This window comes from Piliocolobus tephrosceles, chromosome 10 (assembly GCF_002776525.5).
Source record: "Piliocolobus tephrosceles isolate RC106 chromosome 10, ASM277652v3, whole genome shotgun sequence".
NCBI classification, from domain to species: domain Eukaryota; kingdom Metazoa; phylum Chordata; class Mammalia; order Primates; family Cercopithecidae; genus Piliocolobus; species Piliocolobus tephrosceles.
The window spans coordinates 121,545,830-121,562,751 of record NC_045443.1 but is presented as its reverse complement, the minus strand read 5'-3'; the positions used below and the strand labels follow the sequence as shown (position 1 = coordinate 121,562,751).

General features: G+C 45.5%; 1 protein-coding gene and 1 pseudogene across 1 annotated transcript in view; one reads left to right on the top strand and one right to left on the bottom strand.

Annotated features, from left to right (window-relative positions):
* ATP6V0A2 (ATPase H+ transporting V0 subunit a2) overlaps positions 1-16,922 on the bottom strand; it is a 54,373-nt gene that overhangs the window by 36,299 nt on the left and 1,152 nt on the right. The window contains exons 2-3 of the mRNA XM_023206074.2: positions 11,765-11,843; positions 1,086-1,183 (exon numbers count right to left, since the gene is read on the bottom strand). Of these exons, the coding sequence (XP_023061842.1) occupies positions 1,086-1,183; positions 11,765-11,843 (177 nt within the window). The remainder of the gene's footprint in view (positions 1-1,085; positions 1,184-11,764; positions 11,844-16,922) is intronic.
* Positions 1,905-2,427, top strand: LOC111544586 (annotated as a pseudogene).

Genomic DNA, 16,922 nt, shown 5'->3' with positions numbered 1-16,922 from the left:
CGTGGTGGTGCGTGCCTGTAATCCCAGCTACTCGGGAGGCTGAGGCAGGAGAACTGCTTGAACCTGGGAGGTGGAGGCTGCAGTGAGCCAAGATTGTACCACTACATGCACTCTAGCCTGGGCGACAGAGCAAGACTCTGTCTCAAAAAAAAAAAAAAAATTTCATGAGAATCTTTAATAATGAGTTACATACTAAACATCCTTAAAAATACTTAAGTATTAAAACAGCAGAAGCAAAAATCTGTAAAGCAAATCACTGAGTCAATCAAAACTTATATTCAAACAAATCACTTAACATACCACATTCAATACTTCTGCTTTGCCTTGCAAACACTGTACACAGTCTTCACTGTGTTTGTAATTGTATCACAAGCGACCTATCGAACAGGCCAAGCCAGATGACTGCTGTTACTCATGTGGTTGGAGAGTTCCCTCCGGAGTCTCCTGCACCAAGTGCTGAAAGACTTCCTCCCAGACAAACACAGAGGAGCCAGCTACCGAATGGTGTCAGGTACACAATGATAATTGTTTTAGAAGAGTTATCAAGAGCTCCGGCCTACTTCACAGGGTGAGGAACAAATTCACGGAGGATATTAATAAACAGAACAGGCGAGTGTTCTCACCAGGGACACGTGTATCCCCAGCACACCAGCCAGCGAACTCAGGGTGACACAACGCTGCCTGCGGCCCACCCGAGACAAGCCACAGACTGCATACCGGCTTCCAAAATTTAGAGGGGAAGGGCCAGGGTAAATGCGGGAGGACTGTGAAGGCACACCACCGAAGCCTCAATTCCTTGCACAAGAAGAGGCAGCTAAGGCATGGGTGACCCTGGGATGAGCTTTCTGAAACAGGACAGGATCATCAACCAGGCTTGATGGCCTGAATTACCATTCAAATTTATCACAGATAATCTATTACTGAGGGTTAATCATAATAGTGGTCTTTAATCTCTCTGCCTAGAGAGATCACCATCTTCCATGGTTTTGAGAAGAAAGGCAGAAAAGCATTAGACAATATGAAATAAGTAAGTAAGCAGCCCCTGAGATCAACGGCTGCAAACAGCTTTGTCAGAAGCAAGTTACCTGCATTTCTAGAACCTGTTTCAGGGGTGGCGCAGGAGGGCTGGTCTCTCCTTCAGGAAGGGGAATATCAGCTCTATTAATTTCCTGAACCAAATACACTGTGAAAATAAAAGTTAAACAATTAGATACGAAAACGTACTATAATACATTTCAGTCAGAAACATTTTAAAGCCCAACCTTTCCCAAGCCATCTAAAAATCAATGTCTAAATGCACAAAAATCTTGCTTGTTCCAACTGACTTACTGGTCACTTTTTGCAACCTTGTTTTCAAAAATAATGCTGCCTAGAGAGATCTGCATGCAGTGACAAAATAAACAACAACGTCTTCTGTTTCTTAGTGACATAAATAAATAAATAGAATGAACAACAACCTGGATAAACCTTTTCTGAAATTCCACCCCATTTTTTTCATTTCTAATATTCTAGTTAAAGAACTTTTGAGTTACAGCCGTCTCCACTGTGCAGAATGAAGCAGAGGTTGGGGTATGCTTGGAAGTGCAGGAATAACCCAAGTAATAGACCTACAGTACCCCTACAGGAGCTGGCAACGTAATTTCTCTGCACATGTCCTCAGAAAGAGATCGGCATCCATCAGTCCATCAAGAAAATCACAACTACGACCAGGAAACCCACCCAGCACCAACAGCCAGGCTCTCTTGCAGCTTTCAGTCAGCCCTGAAGCTATGGCTGAGGACAACCTGTACTGCTTCACCACTGAAGTTAAAAACTAGATTCAGAAGCTTGGCTGGGTCTTGCAATCGCTGCCATCAGCAGTCTGGGGGGCGAGTGTCAGGGTGGCCCTAGAAACGCGCAAGTTCATGAAACCTGGGAAAGTGGTGCCAGTCGTGGCTGGACACTACTCTGGACACAAAGCCAATCCTCATGAAGAACACTGATGATGGCACCTCAGACCGCCCCTGCAGCCACGCTCTGGTGGCAAAAATAGACCATTATCCCCACAGTGACAGCTGCCATGGGCAAGAAGATCGCCAAGTGGTCAAAGGTCAGGTCTTTTGTGAAGGTTTATAACTATAATGACCTCATGCCCACAAAGTACCCTGTGGCGATCCCCTTGGACAAAACCATCAGGTCTTCAGAGACCTTAAATGCAAGGCCCAATGGGAGGCCAAGGTCAAGTTCAAAGAGTGGTACAAGACTGGCAAGAACAAGTGGTTCTTCCAGAGCTGTGGTTTTAGATGTTTTTTGTTTCAGTCATTAAAAATAAAAAAATAAAAAATAAAAAAAACTAGATTCATGAAACTAATAGTACACCAGCCAAAATTAACTACTTTATTTGGTTTATGTTTTCAATTCCATGAAGCATCCCTTTCCTTAGCCTAAAAGTCACAATACCTGTTAGTCATTATCAGGCCTAATATTTAGAAGTGTCACTAACCGGTTTACAAAGGGAGAGAGGCAGGTAAAGAAGGAAGGAGGAAAAACAAAAAGAAAAAGAAAAGAAACTGTCTTACCAAGATAGCAAAGGAAGCACTGGGCTTAAGAGGTTTCTAGGGCCGGGAGCAGTGGCTCAAGCCTGTAATCCCAGCACTTTGGGAGGCCAAGACGGGCGGATTACGAGGTCAGGAGATCGAGACCATCCTGACTAACACGGTGAAACCCCGTCTCTACTAAAAAAATACAAAAAACTAGCCGGGCAAGGTGGCGGGCGCCTGTAGTCCCAGCTACTCGGGAGGCTGAGGCAGGAGAATGGCATAAACCTGGGAGATGGAGTTTGCAGTGAGCCGAGATCGCGCCACTGCACTCCAGCCTGGGTGGCAGAGCGAGACCCTGTCTCAAAAAAAAAAAAAAGAGGTTTCTAGAAATGAATGCAAATTGTTTTAACCAATTTATACTTCTGTTAGGCCTCTGAGCCCAAGCTAAGCCATCATATCCCCTGTGACCTGCACGTATACATCCAGAAGCAACTGAAGATCCACAAAAAAAGTTAAAATAGCCTTAACTGATGACATTCCACCATTGTGATTTGTTTCTGTCCTACCCTAACTGACAAATGTACTTTGTAATCTCCCCCCCCCTTAAGAAGGTTCTTTGTAATTCTCTCGACCCTTGAGAATGTACTTTGTGAGATCCACCCCCTGCCCGCAAAACATTGCTCCTGACTCCACCACCTGTCCCCAAACCTATAAGAACTAATGATAATCCCACCACGCTTGCTGACTCTCTTTTCGGACTCAGCCCACCTGCGCCCAGGTGAAATAAACAGCCTTGTTGCTCACACAAGGCCTGTTTGGTGGTCTCTTCACACGGCCGCGTGAGACATGGTGTGGAAGACCTGGGTCAGAGGGACTTCTTTGGGAGACCAGTCCCCTGTCCTCGCCCCCACTCTGTGAGGAGATCCACCTACGACCTCGGGTCCTCACACCAACCAGCCCAAGGAACATCTCACCAATTTCAAATTGGGTAAGCAGTCTTTTCACTCTCTTCTCCAGCCTCTCTCGCTACCCTTCAGTCTCCCTCTGTCACTACACTTCAATCTCCCTGTCTTTCCAATTCCAGTTCTTTTTACTCTTTAGTAGAGACAAAGGAGACACATTTTATTCGTGGACCCAAAACTCTGGCGCCGGTCACGGACTCGGGAAGGCAGCCTTCCCTTGGTGTTTAATCACTGCGGGGCCCGCCTGATTATTCACCCACACTCCACTGGTGCCTGATCTCCGCGGGGACGCCTGCCTTGGTCATTCACCCACATTCCCTTGGTGGCAAATCAACTGCGGGGACACCTGCTTTGGCTGTTCACCCACACTGCAGCCCAGGGCTGCTCCCCACTCCCTTCTCCGTGTCTCTACCCTTCTCTTTAAACTTGCCTCCTTCACTGTGGGCAACCTCCCACCCTCCATTCCTCCTCTTTCTCCCTTAGCCTGTGTTCTCAAGAACTTAAAACCTCTTCAACTCTGGCCTGACCTAAAATCTAAGGGTTTTATTTTCTTCTGCAACACCACTTGGCCCCAGTACAAACTCGACAGTAGTTCCAAGTGGCCAGAGAATGGCACTTTGGATTTGTCTATCCTACAAGATCTGGATAATTTTTGTCGAAAAATGGGCAAATGGTCTGAGATGTCTGACGTCCAGGCATTCTTTTACGCATTGGTCCCTCCCTAGTCTCCGCTCCCAATGAGACTCATCCCAAATTTTTCTTCTTTCTCTCCTAGTCTGTTCTTCAGTCTCCATCCCAAGCGCTGAGTCCTCTGAATCTATCTTTTCTATGAACTCATGTGACCTCTCCCCTTCTCCCCAGGCTGCTCCTCACCAGGCCCAGCCAGGTCCCAATTCTTCCTCAGCCTCTACTCCCCCACCCTATAATCCTTCTATCACCTCCCCTCCTCACACCTGGTCCGGTTTGCAGTTTCGTTTTGCGACTAGCTCTCCCCCACCTGCCCAACAATTTCCTCTTAGAGAGGTGGCTGGAGCTGAAGGCATAGTCAGGGTACATGTGCCTTTTTCTCTATCAGACCTTTCCCAAATCAGCCAGTTTTTAGGCTTTTTCTCATCAGACCCCACTAAATACATACAGGAATTCCGATATCTAACTCTGTCCTACAATTTAACCTGGAGTGACTTCAATGTCATCCTAACTTCTACCCTCTCCCCAGATGAACGGGGGAGCCCAATCTCACGCTGATAACCGCTGGCTTCATGAGCCAGACCTCCAGGAAGGCATTAGAGCAGTTCCCTGAGAAGATTCCCAATGAAACTATCAGGCCGATTCCCCAGGTATAGCTAGGCAAGACTACATGGTTTCCTGCCTAGCTTAAGGGCTTAAAAAGGCAGTTTACAAAGCTTTTAATTATGACAAACTTAAAGAAACTACCCAAGGTAAAGACGAAAACCCAGCCCAGTTCATGGCCCGCTTAGCAGCAACCCTTACACACTTTACCACTCTAGACCCAAAGGGGCCAGAAAGCCACCTTATTCTTAATACGCATTTTATCACCCAGTCAGTTCCTGACATTAGAAAAAAGCTTCAAAAATTGGAATCTGGCCCTCAAACCCCACAACAGGAATTAATCAACCTCGCCTTCAAGGTGTGCAATAATACAGGAGGCAGCCAGACGGCAACGCATTTCTGAGTCACAGCTACTTGCCTCTGCTGTAAGACAACCCACAACCACATCTCCAACATACAAGAACTTCAGAACATCCAAGCCACAGCTCCCAGGGGCTCCTTCAAAACATCCCTGTGGACCTTGCTTCCAATGCCAAAAGCCTGGCCACTGGGCCTCAGAAGGGCCACCGCAGCCCAGGATTCCTCCTAAGCTGTGCCCTGTCTGTGCCGGCCCCCACTGGAGGTTGGACTGTCTGACTCACATCGCCGTCACTCCTAAAGCCCCTGGAGCCCAAACCCAGCGTTCCTTGGCCGACTCCTTCCCAGATCTCCTCGGCTTAGCAGCTCAAGACTGACGTTGCCTGATCGCCTCGGAAGCCCCCAGACCATCACGGACACCGAGCTTCGGGTAACTCTCACAGTGGATGGTAAGTCCGTCCTGTTTAATCCGTACGGAGGCTGCCCACTCCACATGACCTTCTCCCACTCCACATGACCTTCTCCCACTCCACATGACCTTCTCCCACTCCACATGACCTTCTCCCACTCCACATGACCTTCTTCCACTCCACATGACCTTCTTTTCGGGAGCCTGCTTCCCTTGCCTCCATAACTGTTGTGGGTATTGACGGCCAGGCTGCTAAACCTCTTAAAACTCCCCAACTCTGGTGCCAACCTGGACAACAGTCTTTTATGCTCTCCTTTTTAGTTATCTCCACCTGCCCAGCTTCCTTATTAGGTCAAGACATTTTAACGAAATTATCTGCTTGCCTGACTATTCCTGGGCTACAATCACATCTCATTGCCACCTTTTCCCCTAGTTCAAAGCCTCCTTCGCATCCTCCCCTTGTATCTCCCCACCTTAATCCACAGGTATGGGACACGTCTACTCCCTCCTTGGCAACGGATGACCCCTTACCATCCCATTAAAACGTAATCACTCTTACCCCGCTCAATGCCAATATCCCATCCCACAGCACACTTTAAAAGGATTAAAGCCTGTTATCACTTGCCTGTTACACCATGGCCTTTTAAAGCCTATAAACTCTCCTTACAATTTCCCCATTTTACCTGTCCAAAAACCAGACAAGTCTTACAGGTTAGTTCAGGATCTGTGCCTTATCAACCAAATTGTCTTGCCTATCCAACCCGTGGTGCCAAAGCCATATACTCTCCTATCCTCAATACCTCCCTCCACAACCCATTCTGTTCTAGATAAACCTAGCTGACCCCATAAATCCTAAATCCTTTCCCCACTCCCCTTTCCGTTTCTTAAAAACCAGCCCTAAAAGCTGCTCCTGCACTTGCTCTCCCTAACTCATCCCTACCCTTTTCATTACACACAGACGAAGTACAGGGCTATGTGGTCAGAATTCTTACACAAGAGCTGGGACCGCGCCCTGTAGCCTTTCTGTCCAGACAACTTGACCTTACTGTTTTAGCATAGCCCTCAACTTATGTCTGTGTGCAGCGGCTGCCGCTGCCCTAATACTTTCTGAGGCCCTCAAAAATCACAAACTATGCTCAACTCACTCTCTACAGTTCTCATAATTTCCAAAATCTATTTTCTTCATCATACCTGACACTTTCTGCTCCCTGGCTCCTTCAGCTGTACTCACTCTTTGTTGAGTCTCCCACAGTTACCATTGTTCCTGGCCCCCCACATTATTCCTGATACCACACCTGACCCCCATGACTGTATCTCTCTGATCCACCTGACATTCACTCCATTTCCCCATATTTCCTTCTTTCCTGTTCCTCACCCTGATCACACTTGGTTTATTGGTGGCAGTTCCAGCAGGCCTAATCACCACACACCAGCAAAGGTAGGCTATGCTATAGTATCTTCCACATCTATCATTGAGGCCACCACTCTGCCCCACTCCACTACCTCTCAGCAAGCCAAACTCATTGCCTTAATTCAAGCCCTCACTCTTGCAAAGGAATTACACGTCAATATTTATACTGACTCTAAATACGCCTTCCATATCCTGCACCACCATGCTGTTATATGGGCAGAAAAGAGGTTTCCTTACTACGCAAGGGTCCTCCATCATTAATGCCTCTTTAATAAAAACTCTTCTCAAGGCTGCTTTACTTCCAAAGGATGCTGGAGTAATACACTGCAAGGGCCACCAAAAGGCATCAGATCCCACCGCTCAGGGCAATGCTTATGCTGATAAGGTAGCTAAAGAAGCAGCTAGCATTCCAAATTCTGTAACTCAAGGCCAGCTTTTCTCCTCCTCATTGGTCACTCCCACCTACTCCCCTACTGAAACTTCCACCTATCAATCTCTTCCCACACAAGGCAAATGGTTCTTCGACCAAGGAAAATATCTCCTTCCAGCCTCACAGGCCCATTCTATTCTGTCGTCATTTCATAACCTCTTCCATGTAGGTTACAAGCTGCTAGCCCGCCTCTTAGAACCTCTCATTTCCTTTCCATTGTGGAAATCTATCCTTAAGGAAATCACTTCTCAGTTGTTCCATCTGCTATTCTACTACTCAGGCTCCCTCCCTTCCCTATACAGCAAGCTCAGGGATTTGCCCCTGTCCAGGACTGGCAAACTGACTTTACTCACATGCCCCGAGTCAGGAAACTAAAGTACCTCTTGGTCTGGGTAGACAATTTCCTGGGTTGTTAGAGGCCTTTCCCACAGCGTCTGAGAGGGCCACTGTTATTTCTTCCCTTCTGTCAGACATAAGTCCTCGGTTTGGCCTTCCCACCTCTATACAGTCCAATAAGGGACCAGCCTTTATCAATCAAATCGCCCAAGCAGTTTCTCAGGCTCTTGGTATTTAGTGGCTCGTGGTTTTACCTCAAATCACCACCCTTAAGTCTCTCTTGAAGTGGACAGAAGATCTTCAGTGGCATGGTACCCTCCAATACTTTCAACCTGATGAAGTCCTATTCTTTACTTTTATACTTACTCTTATTCTGGTTCCCATTCTTATGCCACCCCCTACCTCTCCCCAGCTATCTCCACCACCCTATCAAACTCACTCTCTCCTAGTCGTTTCTAATCCTTCTTTAACAATTACTGGCTTTGCATTTCTCTTTCCTCCAAAATCAACGAGGCCTTGACTTACTCACTGATAAAAAAAAAAAAAGGCGGGTGGGGGGGACTCTGTATATTTTTAAATGAAGAGTGTTATTTTCACCTAAATCAATCTGGCCTGGTATATGACCACATAAAAAAAACGCAAGGATAGCGCTCACTCGCCAACCAAGCAAATAATTACGCTGAACCCCCTTGGGCACTCTGTAATTGGATGTCCTGGGTACTCCCAGTTCTTAGTCCTTTAATACCTGTTTTTCTCCTCCTCTTATTTGGACCTTGTGTCTTTCGTTTAGCTTCTCAATTCATGAAAACCGCATCCAGGCCATCACCAATACTTCTATACGACAAATGCTCCTTCTAACAACCCCACAATATCACCCCTTGCCCCAAAATCCTTCTTCAGTTGAATCTCTCCCACTGTAGGTTCCCACGCTGACCCTAATCCCACTCGAAGCAGCCCTGAGAAACATCGCCCATTATCTCTCCATACCACCCCCAAAATTTTTCACTGCTCCAACACTTCACTATTTTGTTTTGCTTTTCTTATTAATATAAGAACATAGGAATGTCAGGCCTCTAAGCCCAAGCTAAGCCATCATATCCCCTATGACCTGCACATATACATCCAGATGGCCCGAAGCAACTGAACATCCACAGAAGAAGTGAAAATAGCCTTAACTGATGACATTCCACCACTGTGATTTGTTTCTGCCCCACCCTAACTGATCAATGTACTTTGTAATCTCCCCCACCCCTGAAAGGTTCCTTGTAATTCTCCCCACCATTGAGAATGTACTTTGTGAGATCCACCCCCTGCCCGCAAAACATTGCTCCTAACTCCATCGCCTGTCCCCAAACCTATAAGAACTAATGATAATCCCACCACCCTTTGCTGACTCTCTTTTCAGACTCAGCCCACCTGCACCCAGGTGAAATAAACAGCCTTGTTGCTCACACAAAGCCTGTTTGGTGGTCTCTTCACACGGACGTGTGAGACAACTTCAATTTATTCTTTTTTTTTTTTTTTTTAAGAGACAGGGGTCTCACTATGTTGCCCCAGGCTGGCCTCGAACTCCTGGGCTCAAGAGAGTCTCCCACCTCTACCTTCAGAGTAACTGAGACTATAGGCATGTGTACCACCATGCCTGGTATACACCTAAACTTCCCTGAGAGGTCCTTTTTCACTGTTTTAAGTCTGCATTCTTATGGGGTCATACTCTGCTGCCCAGGCTGGAGTACAGTGGTGTGTCATCCTGGCCCGCAATAACCTCAAACTCCTGGGCTCAAGCAATTCTCCCACCTCAGCCTCCCGAGTAGCTAAGACTACAGGCACAAGCCACCATGCCTGGCTAATTTTATTTTTTGTGGAGACAGGGTCGCAATATGTTGCCCAGACTGGTCTCAAACTCCTGGACTTAAGTGATCCTCCCACCTTGGCCTCCCAAAGTGCTGGAATTATAGGCATGAGTCATCATGCCCAGTCCTGCATTCTTTTGAAACGGTTTAAGCTACAGGAAGTCCTGGATATGCCTAATGTGTTATCACATTTGCCCTGCCTTTAAAAACCTCATCCTGTAGACACCATCTGTCCAATCATTCACCTAGGTTGCAAAGACAGGAATATGGTGCCACTAACATACATGAGCCACACAAATAACTAGGACCTCAAGCAATATGACTAGGACTAGATTTCAGATGACTAAAATTTCCTGTTACTCTTAAAAATCCCCAATTTAAACAAATAGGCCAGGTGTGGTAGCTCACGCCTGTAATCCCTAAACTTTGGGAAAGCCGAAGCCGGAGGATCGCCTGAGGTCAGGAGTGTAAGGTCAGTGGAGAGAAAGGAAGAATAGACCCAAAGTCAGACCCAAAGAGTAAGTTTACTGAACCTGCCAGCTGCTCCACCACAGACGAGGCAGCCTTGAACTTACAAAATGAAGGGTTTATGTGGGGGAGAGAGACCCTGGGGTCGTTTGTTGATTAACTTTGCTATATATCACCTTGTAACCTTTATGGTAGCAGCTATATGAAGGAACTTACAGGAGGATGTAGTGCAAGTTTGTTTAGGCTTTCCAGACCTCCCCCTGTGCAGTCCGGATGGTTTGTAATTGTGGTTTGCTTATCGCAGGAAGATCTGATAAGTGAAGTCTGCTGGCTTTACCTCGGTGCCTAGATAAGGGCTTAGAAATGTAAAGGGGCTCAGGGGGAAGGGTGGACGACACAGAGAGGAGTTGCAGAACGTAAGGGGAAGTGGTGGGCAGCACAGAGAGGTTTTGGGGAAGTGTTGGCAGTACCAAGAAGCTTTTCTGGGGCAGTTTGTCCCTAACAAGGAGTTCGAGACCAGACTGGCCAACATGGTGAAACTCTTATCTCTACTAAAGATACCAAAATTAGCCGGGTGTGGTGGCACACACCTATAGTCCCAGCTACTAGGGAGGCTGAGGCAGGAGAATCGCTGGAACCCAGGAGGCAGAGGCTGCAGTGAGCTGACATCATGCCACTGCACTCCAGCCTGGGTGACGAAGCGAGACTCCATCTCAAAAAAAAAAAAAAAACAAGCTTTGTCCTTCAGTTGACTGTTATTTTCCCTCCACTTCAGTGAGAACGTCAAGGCTTGATTTGATAATGACTAATATCAGGCTAAGATGGGAAAGATTTTAGAGATAAAAGAAGTGGCCCTGGGCTACTGAGTTGAAATGGTTAACAATCAGCACTGATCGAACACTGGCAAAGGAAGCCCTGAGAAAAAGGAAATTATTGTCAACCAATCCATCTGCCATTTTCTGCCTCCCTTATTCCTTGATAAAAATTTAAATTAAGCAACTTACTAACATGTACAATGTTTTTTTTTTTTTGAGACGGAGTCTCGCTCTGCTGCCCAGGCTGGAGTGCTGTGGCCGGATCTCAGCTCACTGCAAGCTCCACCTCCCGGGTTCACGCCATTCTCCTGCCTCAGCCTCCCGAGCAGCTGGGACTACAGGCGACCGCCACCTCGCCTGGCTAATTTTTTGTATATTTTTTAGTAGAGACAGGGTTTCACCGTGTTAGCCAGGATGGTCTCGATCTCCTGACCTCGTGATCCGCCCGTCTCGGCCTCCCAAAGTGCTGGGATTACAGGCTTGAGCCACCGTGCCCGGCCACATGTACAATGTTTTTAAGTTATAATAAACTACAAGGAATCGGTTAAATAAGCCATGGCACACTAATATTAATACAATCAAATACTATGCTGCCATCAAAAACGATGATGGGCCAAAATCTATGTCTACTGTCACGAAAAGATGTTATAGTATAGTAAGCACTGTCAAGTAAAAAACAAGGGTGACAACAAAATAATCAGGCCGTTATGTTTGTAAATTTTTACTTTTAAAGATGAATAAAAAATACAGAAAAATAATACATGCCTACATAACTGTGATTACTTCTGAATGATGAGAATACAATTTCTTTTTTTCCTTTCTGCTTCTCTATATTTTCCAGTATTTCTAAACCAAACAAGGTTTGCCTACATAAAGGTAATTATTTAAGTTATTAAATCAGAAAATAAACTTACCCAATATTCGCTCTAGCTCTTCACACCTCTTCACCTCTCCAACAAATTTTCTTTGGAAAGTACTTATGTTCTGGTTGAGCTGAGAAATGGATGAAAAATATGGTTTAAATTTCTAAAATTTAAAAATACATTTATGTAAAAAATAAAACATCACCAAAGTTTGGGGGACATACGCTCTTATATACTTTTGAATGGAACTATAAACTGACACAACTTTCTGGAGACCAACCTATCAACTGTCACCAGAAAAGCCTGAAAATCCAGCCAGGCCAACACTATGAAACCCCAAGTCTGCCCAAAATACAAAAATTAGGCCAGGCGCGGTGGCTCACACCTGTAATCCCAGCACTTTGGGAGGCGGATCAGTTGAGGTCAGGAGTTCCAGACCAGCCTGGCCAACATGGCGAAATCCCATCTCTATGAAAACACAAAAATTAGCCAAGCATGATGGCAGGTACCTGTAATCTCAGCTACTCGGTAGGCTGAGGTGGAAAAATCACTTGAACCCGGGAAGTGCAGGTTGCAGTGAGCCAAGATCGTACCATTGCACTCCAACCTGGGCAACAGGGCAAGGCACTATCTCAAAAAAAAAAAAAAAAAAAAAAAAATTAGCCAGGCATTGTGGCGCACCGGAGTAATCCCAGCTACTTGGAAGGCTGAGGCACAAGAACTGCTTGAGCCCAAGAGGCAGAGGTTGGATGGAGCCAAGACTGCACCACTGCACTCCAACCCAGGTGACAGAGTGAGACCCTGTCTCAAAAAAAGAAAAAATCCTGAAAATGATTATTTGCCCAGCAATACCCCATGAAGAAATTTAACCTAAGGAAAAAGCTATGGAAACAGATAAAAATTTATCTACGACAACATCAATCTCAGGGAAAAAGAAAAAATGATAACACAAAAATCCAACAATAGAAAACTGGTTAAAGAAATTACAGTCAGCGTAGTTAAAGAAATTATAGCCAGGCACAGCAGCTCACATTGATAATCCCAGCACTTTGGGAGGCTGAGGTGGGAGGACTACTTGAAGCCAGTAGTTTGAGGCCAGCCTGGGCAACATGGTGAGGCACCATCTCTACAAAAAATAAAAACTTAGCCAGGCCTAGTGGTGCACGCCTGTGGTCCCAGCTGCTCAAAAGGCTGTGGCAGGAGGCTTGCCTGAGCCCAGGAGGTTGAGATCACAGTGAGCAGTTATCCCACCACTGCACTCTAGCCTGGGTGACAGGGCAAGAGCCTGTCCCAAAACAAAAAAGAAAGAAAAGAAATTACAGTCTATATCCACACAATGGAATGCTACTCAGCAATAAAAAGGAATGAACTACTAACCCATGCAACAACAGGGATGACTTTCTCTTTTTTTTTTTTGACACGGAGTTTCGCTGTGTCGCCTAGGCTGGAACGCAGTGGCAGGGTCTCGGCTCACTGCAACCTCCGCCTTCTGGGTTCAAGCAATTCTCCTGCCTCAGCCTCCTGAGTAGCTGGGATTACAGGCACATGCCACCACGCCCAGTTAATTTTTGTATTTTTAGTAGAGACGGGGTTTCGCCATGTTGGCCAGGCTGGTCTCAAACCCCTGACCTCAGGTGATTCTCCTGCCTCGGCCTCCCAAAGTGCTAGGATTATAGGCATGAGCCACTGCATCCACCCTGGATGACTTTCATACTAAGTGAAAGCAGCCAGACACAAGAGGTCACATACTGTGTGATGCCACTCATATGGAATGTCCAGAAAAGACAACCCTAGAGGCAGCAAGCAGTGGGTGCCGGGGGCCGGGGGGGCAGGGGTAGAAATAAGGATTAACTAAAATGGGCAATGGATGCCTGACTCCATAAACTTTATTTTTTTTTTTAGACAGGGTCTCACTGTCACCCAGGCTGAAGTCCAGTGGCATGATCTCTCCAGAGTAGCTGGGATTACAGGCAGGTGCCACCCCACCCGGCTAATTTTTGTATTTTGGGTAGAGATAGGGTTTTGCCATGTTGCTCAGGGTGGTCTCAAACTCCTGGGCTCAAGTGATCTGCCTGCCTCAGCCTCCCAGAGTGCTGGGATTACAGGTGTGAGTCACTGCACCTGGCCTCCATAAACTTTCTAAAAACAATGGGTAAACTCTAAGATACACCTCAATAAAGTTGTGTAAAAATTATGGTTCAGCCATGTAACTGATGACTCTGCACTTATCAAAAATGATATTTTAAATGACAAGGTATTTGATTATATTAAGAAATGTTATTTAAATTTTCGAGTAAAATGTTGGTAATAATTTTTTATCTTTTAGGCCAGGCCCAGTGGCTCATGCTTGTAATTCCAGCACTCTGGGGGGCCAAGGTAGGTGGATCACTTGAGGTCAGGAGTTCAAAACCAGCCTGGCCAACATGGCGAAACCCTGTCTCTACTAAAAATAAAAAATTAGCCAGGCATGGTGGCGAGCACCTGTAATCTCAGCTGCTCGGGAGGCTGAGGTATGAGAATCACTTGAATCTGGGAGGCAGAGGTTGCAGTGAGCCAAGATCGCACTACTGCACTCCAGCCTGGGTGAAAGAGTGAAATTCCATCTCAAAATATATATATATATATTATCTTTTAGAGATACCTGTTGAAAAGTTAAATTATTTACCTTGGATTTGCTTCAAAATAATCTAGTCTGGGAGGTGAGAAAAAACTAAGTTGACATTATGGGTACATGGAGGTGCACTGTTCTCTTCCCTCTACTTCTTCAAATACAAAGTGTAAAACAATTTTAAAAGTTGTAAAAGAACATTTAATAAAATTAGGAAGTTAATCATGATTTCTGTGTAAAGCAGATTAGGATATTTTCAGTGTGGTTCAAATTATATAAAAGTACATATATATGGACATTTTTAAACATTATTAGAGAAATGTTGATTGTCCAGTATTAGCCAAAAAGTTAAAGTTAATTTCTAGGCGTTGGGATCATGCAAGCTATGTTCCTATTCTTATGTTTTCCACATTTCTCACAATGGACATCTATTACTTTCACACCTTAAAAATTTACAGTAATCATTCATGTTGAAAGCCATTTAAGACACAAAATTTATCTTTATTCCATTCAGATTTGTACTGGACACTCTCAAGAAACAGTTAAGCTACAACTTGACATGAAATTGCTCAACCTGGTAAGTGTCTACCCCAAATGTTCAGTTCTTGTTCGTTTTTTGGGGACTTTTTTTAAAAGAACCAGAAGAAAGATAAAAATTCTAATTTCACTCCTGTTTATCACCTTCTCATTCATTTCTGGAGGTCAAACTAAAAGCAACCACTTCCAAGTTGCTAATGATTCAGACACAATCTAGTTCTATGGAAGTTGTTGGAAAGGAAGTTCTGCGTCTAAAGCTGTCGCAGGATACAACTTCTCAGCTCCATTTTCTTCCTTCAATATCAAATAGTACTTAACTCTAAATGGACATGATGTTTCTACAAATAGTAGAATCTTTATTTATAAACAGGTAAATTTCTGTGGCAATAATATAAACATGGATTTGACATACATACACCACCATCCCCAGCTTACATATATTAACTTTTTTTTGTTGTTGTTTTTTTTGAGACGGAGTCTCACCCTGTCACTAGGCTGGAGTACAGTGGCACGATCGCAGCTCACTGCAACCTCCACCTCCCGGGTTGAAGTGATTCTCCAGACTCAGCCTCCTGAGAGTAGCTAGGACTACAGGCACGCCCCACCATGCCCAGCTAATTTTTGTATTTTTAGTAGAGGCAGGGTTTCACCATGTTGGCCAGGATGGTCTCGAACTCATGGCCTCATGATCCGCCCATCTTGGCATCCCAAAGTGCTGGGATTACAGGCGTGAGCCACCACACCCAGCCATATTAACTTTTGTTTTCTATTGCGTGGGTTCTTTTACAAATTTGGGGGTTTTTCCCCCTTTTAGAGCAGCACCCTAATTCAGGGCTAATGGAATAAGGTACATTTTAATGTAGATTCAATTTAAGGCACATTAAACCTAGTAAAACCGGCCGAGGAGACCTGGTGCTGTTTGTCCTGATATTCACACCCATTGATAATCCCACTCCAGCTAAAGGACTAAAGAGGAAACCTGTTCTTAGACTGAGAACTGTTACAAAAGTGAGAACTTTCCCTTCAGGGAGTCCTCCCCATCAGCTGAATGACCTTTCTTTTCCAGGTCTTCCCACTAGCTGTCACCACGGAAGTCACCACCTGCCCCCCTTTCCCTTGCAAGGGTTACTAACAGTGATCTCATCTGGTCACCACAAAGTCAGTAGGAAACTCAGGCTGAAGATACACTGAAAACCTAGCACCACACAAGAGCTCATCACAGCAACCTTAGTTTTACTTCCTTCTGGAAAAAGATGAACAGCACTTTCTTCTCCTTTCACTGACATTCAGTTAAAAAGGATCCCAGGTACACGCTATGACTGGAGGTAGTGGCGCTTATTGAAACTGGAATATTTGTAGTGATTAGTGCGTTTACTCAAACCTGTAAGACTGAAGTGTGGTTAAGTGTCTTGGCTTCAGTACTAGCTAGATGGAAAACATCCACCTGTTACAAATGTAGGAGCCTGTTGCGCCTGCAACTGTTGCCTGAATCTTCTGGGTGCTACTCACAGCTCAGGGCAGCATCCACCAAGTGCATGGGTACAACTGCAGAAGTGGCTCCAGGAACCAGGAACCGCCCTGCATCTAACCTGCACCCTCGCCTGTCACTCAGGAGTTTCTCCATGACTTTGCAACTGCCTAATGGGGCTGATCTGGTATTAGATATCTGATATCAACGGATATCAGATCTGGGGTAGGGCTGTTCCCTTCTGAAATTAAGGACACCTTAGGAAGATCAAGGGAAACAGTCAGGAGATGAAAGTGGTGGCCAGGAAATAAAATGTTCGCCTGAGTGGATTTCAATTCAGTCAGTAAGTACTTGTTTCACGGTCTCCCTTCCACACCCTGCTCTTTGCCTTCTTAGCACTTATCACAGCTTATAATCAGAGTGTGTTTAATCTGTCTCCTCCCACACTGGGAGCTCCAGGAACACAGGGACTGTGTCTGCCTTGTTCACCACCGAGTCCCCAGCACCAAAAACAGTGCCTGAACATAGCGGGCAGTCAAGAAAAGCCTGTTTATTCAACAAATGCCTATCGATGCCAAGGACTGCGTTAAGGTCCT